General features: G+C 67.7%; 3 protein-coding genes across 3 annotated transcripts in view; 2 read left to right on the top strand and 1 right to left on the bottom strand.

Moving 5' to 3' along the window:
- CHLNCDRAFT_133407 (hypothetical protein) overlaps nt 1-1791 on the top strand; it is a gene marked incomplete at both ends in the record, with an annotated part of 3710 nt that extends 1919 nt beyond the window's left edge. Inside the window, 7 exons of the mRNA XM_005852132.1 lie at nt 111-166; nt 321-411; nt 627-722; nt 949-1089; nt 1267-1336; nt 1516-1567; nt 1737-1791. Coding sequence (XP_005852194.1) covers nt 111-166; nt 321-411; nt 627-722; nt 949-1089; nt 1267-1336; nt 1516-1567; nt 1737-1791 — 561 coding nt within the window. The remainder of the gene's footprint in view (nt 1-110; nt 167-320; nt 412-626; nt 723-948; nt 1090-1266; nt 1337-1515; nt 1568-1736) is intronic.
- Nucleotides 1792-2399: 608 nt separating this feature from the next.
- Nucleotides 2400-4294, bottom strand: CHLNCDRAFT_56551 (hypothetical protein; the record flags this gene model as incomplete). The annotated part of the gene is made up of 2 exons (XM_005851799.1): nt 2400-3993; nt 4194-4294. 2 exons carry the CDS (start codon nt 4292-4294, stop codon nt 2670-2672), a joined length of 1425 nt encoding a protein of 474 aa, XP_005851861.1. The 3' UTR covers nt 2400-2669.
- Nucleotides 4295-5310: 1016 nt separating this feature from the next.
- CHLNCDRAFT_133405 (hypothetical protein) overlaps nt 5311-5608 on the top strand; it is a gene marked incomplete at both ends in the record, with an annotated part of 406 nt that continues 108 nt past the window's right edge. Inside the window, one exon of the mRNA XM_005852131.1 lies at nt 5311-5558. Within this exon, the coding sequence (XP_005852193.1) occupies nt 5311-5558 (248 nt within the window). The remainder of the gene's footprint in view (nt 5559-5608) is intronic.

Here is a 5608-nt window from a genome sequence, read left to right as displayed (position 1 = left end):
GAGGAGGCGGGGGAGGGGGCGGAGGGCAGGGGAGCCAGGTGGAGGCGGCAGGCCAAGGTCGCCTGGGACTACTTTGTGCTGTGAGTGCCTGGCTGGCTGGCTGGCGCGAGTGCCTGCTGGCTGCTATGGCTGCCTGCTGGCTGCTGGCGGCCGCGATGGCGGTGCGGTGGCCTGCGCCGCCACGGAACAGCCGGGCTCTCTCACCGCTGCCAGCCCCCTTGCCAGCCCTCCGCCTCCCCGCGGGTCGCTGCCCGGCGCCTACCCCGCTCACCCTCCTCCCTCCTGGACCCCTGGCACCCGCCCGCGCCGCCGCCGCGCAGGTATGTGGTGCAGGGGCCAACCGTGGCTGCTGTCATCAGCCTGATCATCGGCTGCATCACGCCCCTCAGGGAGCTCTTCTTCCCAGTGACGGTGAGGAGGCTGGCAGGGGGTGGCTGGCAGGGCGCGTGGCTGGTGGGCCGAGGGCTGCGCCAAGGGCTGGGCTGGCTGGCAGCAGATGGACGCCTGCAGCAGCCCGTGCCAGCCTGGTGCGTGACTTGCGGCCCGCCCGCCTGCTCAGCAGCAGCACCACCAACGTCGCCCACTCGCCACCACCACCTCCGCGCCCTGCCTGCCCCCGCCTGCAGAGCGCGGCGCTGGGCTTTGTAACGGGCGCCATCACCAGCCTGCAGAGCGCATACGTCTTCATCGCCTCATTCATCCTGGGGTCGGTCATGGCGCGGGTGGGTGCACCGGAGGGGAGGGGGAAGGGAGGGGCCCAGGGGCCTGGGGCGAAGCGGGCACATGGGGTGCACAGGCAGGGACAGCGGCCCTTGGGCAGGGGAGCCCAAGCGATCGCTCCTCGCGCGCGGAGTCGCTCTCCCAGCCTCCCCGCTCACCAGCCCGCGCCGCCGGCCGCCCAGCACCGCCCCTTGGCTGGCCACGCACCCCCTGCCCACGCCCCCGCAGGGCCCCGGCCCCGGCACCAAGACGATGGGCCTCAAGGCCTGCCTGTGCACGGTGGGCGTGCGCTTCATCATCCTCCCCGTCGTGGGCTGCCTCATCGTCATCGGCAGCATCAAGGCGGGCTGGTACATGCCGGCCAACCCGGTCTTCTCCTTCCTGCTGCTGCTCCAGGCAAGCCGGCGGGCGGGGCTGCTGGCGCCTGCCACCACATCCCCCCACCCATGCACGCGCCAACAAGCACAGCCCCTGCATGTGCTGCTTAGTGTTGTGCCCGACCCGCTGCTCAGCGCTGCGCTGCATGGCATCCGAGCTGTGCTGCAGTACGCCACCCCCACCGCCAACCAGATCCAAAACATGGCCTCCATGTTCCAAAACCACGAGAAGGAAATCGGTGAGGCGGCAGCGCTGGGTCCGCCGCCTGCCGCGACCCGGCCGCCCCGCCCGCGTGCGGCATCGCCCCGCTGGCGCTCCCCAGACCGCGGCTGCTGGCGCGGCTGCTCTGCCTCGCCCCGCGGCCGCTCTGCCCCTGCTACATCGGCGCTCCACCGCCACCTGCCCCCTGCCCCGCAGGCGCCGTCATTTTCTGGGAGTACATCATTGCCATGCTGGCCATCCCCGCCTGGTGAGCTGGCTCGCCGCGCTGTGCCGCCCTGCTTCTGGCGAGGGTGTCGCGCCGCGGTGCCCCCACCCGCGCCGCCGCCGCTGCCCTCGCCTGCCGCCACCGTTGCCACCTCGCGCCCCCACACCCATGCTCACCCATCCGCGTGTACCTGCGTCCCCACGCCGTGCAGGATGGTCATGTTTCTGTTCTTGATGGATCGGTTCGACCTGTACGAGGGGGCGTGATGAGGGCCTGAGCACAGTGCGGCAGGGGGCTGGGGGCTGCCTGCCCGCCGGCCCATTTGGTGCCTGCCGGCGCCCCTGAGTGGACGAAGTTTGAAGCTGTTGGCCCGACTTGGCATTCCGATACGGCTGCTGTGGTTCCTTGCTGCTGCTTCTGCCTGTCGCTCTCTGTTGCTGGTTGCTGCCCAGTCGACCTCCCAGTCAGGTGCCCCAATGCACCATGCCCCATTTGCGAGGGCGTAGCAGGATGTGACATTGATTGTTGTTTCTCTCATCAACCGAAGCAATGTTTGCATCGAGCACATGCGCTAGGCGCCAGTGCTGTGTAAAGCCAGAAAGAGCCCTTCCCTTTTGAGAGGTGCGGAGGGCAGCCTGTGGTTTGGAGCACGCGCCAGCCGACAGTGCTGGAGCAAGCTGTTCAGAGCTGGCAGTGGCAGATGTCTTGAAGATGACAGATGTCTTGGGCCTGAGGGCTTCTGGAGTTGGTGCTTCGACTTAGATTTGGCGGAGGGCGCACCTCAGGAAGACCTGGCAGCAGCAACTGTAGCAGCAGCTGGGGCCAGCAGCAGCAACAACAACAGGCATGCCCTGCCCTCCCATTCACCCTCTTGTTGGTTGTGTGAGTTCACATAATGGATGGTGTGAGGCATTTCAGGTGAAACAGGAAAGAATGTGGTTATCGGTGGGCAGCACGCTCAGCTGTGAAGGATGCGAGTGTTGGTGGCACAGAGTGATGGTGAGAAGAAATGGGCAAGCAGCAGAGGAGCTGTGTAGAGCAGTAGGAAACAGTGAATGAAAGAGGGTGGTGAAATGGCCAAGGGATGTACAGGCAAAAGAGGAGAATAAGGGGCAGGGGTGTATACATGGCTGCAGGTACAGGCTCAGTGGTGGTTGCCGGCGTGGTCGCTGCGCTGCACGTGGAAGAGCTCGGGGTTGGGGCACAGCAGGCCCTGGTAGGTGTGGCGGTCGTAGCCCACGGTGTAGGAGCGGGGGAAGTCGAGGTGCGGGGCGCGGGGGCGGCCATCCTCCACCGCCAGCCACACGCGCACCAGGTGGCGCTTCTCGTGCGCCGCCTCGCCATCCTCGTAGGCGGAGCGGCGGTGCAGCAGGGTTGCGTTGTTCATGAAGCAGCAGTCGCCGGGCTGCAGGTAGGTCTGGAACTCAAACCGCGGGTCTGAGGCAATCTCGATGAACATATCAATCGCCTCCTCCATCTCCGCCGTCATGGGGCCCAGCTCAGGCCACTGCTTGTGGCAGGCGCGGGTGTGGCCGGGGTGGAAGTGCACGCTGAGGCGGCTCTCGTGGTAGTGGAACACAGGCATCTCCCACACGGGGCAGTCGCCGGGGCGCACATCCTGGTACTTGGTGCGGTCGCGGTACCAGCCGGGGCCCGCCAGGCATGCCACCAGGTCGCCACGCCCGCGCCGCAGCATCTCGTTGTGCACAGCCAGGGCCGAGGACCAGCCGCTGACGCCGCCGGACTTGGCCTGGCTGATGCACAGCAGGCCCAGCACGTCGGCCTGCGCGTCGGTGTGCCAGTCAAACTCCAGGTTGGTGGCGTGGCCCTGCTGCGCAGACTTGCCGTCGCTGCCGCCCTGCACAAACTTGGCGCCGGGGGCAACCTTGAAGCCCTGCGCCGCCTTGATGTGGCTGATCAGGTTGCCCTGCTTGTTCCAGGGGGTGCGGTACCCGATGTGCGCCGCCAGGCCCAGGTAGGCAGCCAGGTTCTGCCACTCGCTCCAGCGCTGCGCCGGCAGGCCGCGGATCACCAGCACGCCGTTGCCGTGCAGCAGGTTGTGCTTCTCAGCCGCCAGACGCGCCTCCAGCGCCGCAGGCAGCGGGAAGTCGGTGGGGCGCTTGAGGGCGGTCAGGGTCACGCCCGCCGCCTGCAGCGCCGCCACGCGCTCCTCCACCGCCGCCACGTCCTCCTGGCTCAGCTGCAGCAGCCACTCAGACTGCCGCTGCGCCAGGTCGGCTGCCAGCCAGGCCTGGGGGTCGTCGATGATGGTGTAGGGGCGCACGCAGCCCTGGGGGCCGCTCTCCAGGGTCACGGGGCCGGTGGGCACCTTGAGGCCCTCCAGACCCTCAGACTCCACGCGCACCATGGCCTTGCCCTTGGAGAGGCCGCGGCTCAGGGCGGCGGACAGGCAGCGCTGCGCGGGCTCCTCAAAGGGGGAGTCGCCCAGGGCCATGGGGGCAGACTCGCTGCAGCAGGCGGGGAGGGTGGGCGGGGAGGGTGGGCGTGGGGCAGATTGTCAGTGAAGGGTGCAGGCCAAGCAGGGTGCCTTCAGCCAGCTGATCCATTCCCAGCCAGACAAACAGCCAGCCAGCCAGCCAGACAGCCCAACCAGGCAAACAATAAAGCTGCTTGAACCAGCTGAACAACTGCTTCCCACCCAACCCACCTGACGCGTGCCAGGCGGGCCGACATGCGGCACGACAGGGACTGCGTCAGCTGCTCGCAGCCGGTGGCGTGGACGCTGCTGGGCTGCTGCACGGCCGCCATGGTCAGTTGGCACACGCAGGGGATACGGGTAGGGGTGTGTGCTGGGAATAGATCGCGAAGAGCAGGAGGAGAGCTGGTTGTGAGCGCTGGGTAGACCGTGGGGTGTGATTGATGTGAATTAAGGATGCAGGGGCGAGGCCCCGCCCTGATATAGCGAGGTGGTTCAGGTGCCAGATGGCGCGGCCTGCGCGCGGGTGTCCACATGTCCCCCCCTGGCACCAGCTGGCGGCGAAAGGGGTCACCTGCGTCATTCCGGAGCTGGGCTGATGCAGGGGGCCGGCAGCTGGCGGGGCCGCGTGGGCCCGGGCTGCCAGCGCGCCGCCACCCGCTGCTGCCGGCCGCATCAATGGGGCATGCGGTCAGGCAGGCTGCCTGCAGGCCCAGTCCTTGTCATTGGCGGAACTCAACCGCCTCAATGGCGCCCATTTGACTTGATGTTCCTGCTCAGGGTCCTACACAAGCCCCCAACCCGTTGGGAGGCATGGCGGGAGCCCTGCGGGCAAGGGGGCATCGGCGACAGGTGGCCACAGGTGGCCCTCAGGAGGCTATGCACAGCACTAGATGCGGTGCAGAGGACAGGGTGTTGACTGCTCTTTGTGTGCGCTCGGTGCAGAGCCGTGGTTTACGGTGCTGCTGATGCCGCCTGGCCCGGCCTTCCCGAGGCTGCGGGGCTTGCTTCAGGCAGCCTTTCGTTGGTCCATACACGCAGCAGCCCATTGTGCATGTGCCGTATTCCATGCAGCATTACTGCCAGGACGTGGGCTGGTTGTGGTGGGAGTGGCTCACCCCTGACAACAGTGGCAGGAGTTGGGCTGCTGCCAGTCTGTTGCTGCGCCCGCCGCGGCAGGGCTGGCTGTTGCTCTGCTTTTCAGTTCTCCTGTGCATCGCCATGCCGCCAGCCCATGGCCTGCCACCTTTGCTTATTCTCACACTTGAACAGTTAGAGCCAGCGTGCTGCTGAGCAGGCACAGCAGTCCTGGGCTGCCCAGCTGGCGGCCGGTCTCGCAGCGGTCGGCATGCAGCTGGACCTGCAGCAGCCAGCACCTGTTGACCTCGGCGAGCTGGGGGAAGCTGCGCAGTGCCGCCAGCTGGCGCAGCTCCAGGAGGCGCTGGCGAAGGGCGGCGCCAGCCGGCTGGAGCACTATGTGCACAACGTGGTGGGCGCCCTCAACCTGGCGCCCGCCATGTTTGGGCAGCGCGAGACCTACCTGGATGCAGTACGGCGCCGGCAGGACCGCGAGGCGCTGGCGCAGCTGCGCACCGGGTCGCATTGGGGCGCGGAAGAGACCGGCCGCTGGACGCGGCGCCCCCGAG

This window comes from Chlorella variabilis, assembly GCF_000147415.1.
Source record: "Chlorella variabilis unplaced genomic scaffold CHLNCscaffold_1, whole genome shotgun sequence".
NCBI classification, from domain to species: Eukaryota; Viridiplantae; Chlorophyta; class Trebouxiophyceae; order Chlorellales; family Chlorellaceae; genus Chlorella; species Chlorella variabilis.
Note: the sequence above shows the minus strand (reverse complement) of the source record. Positions and strands in the feature narration are given on the sequence as shown.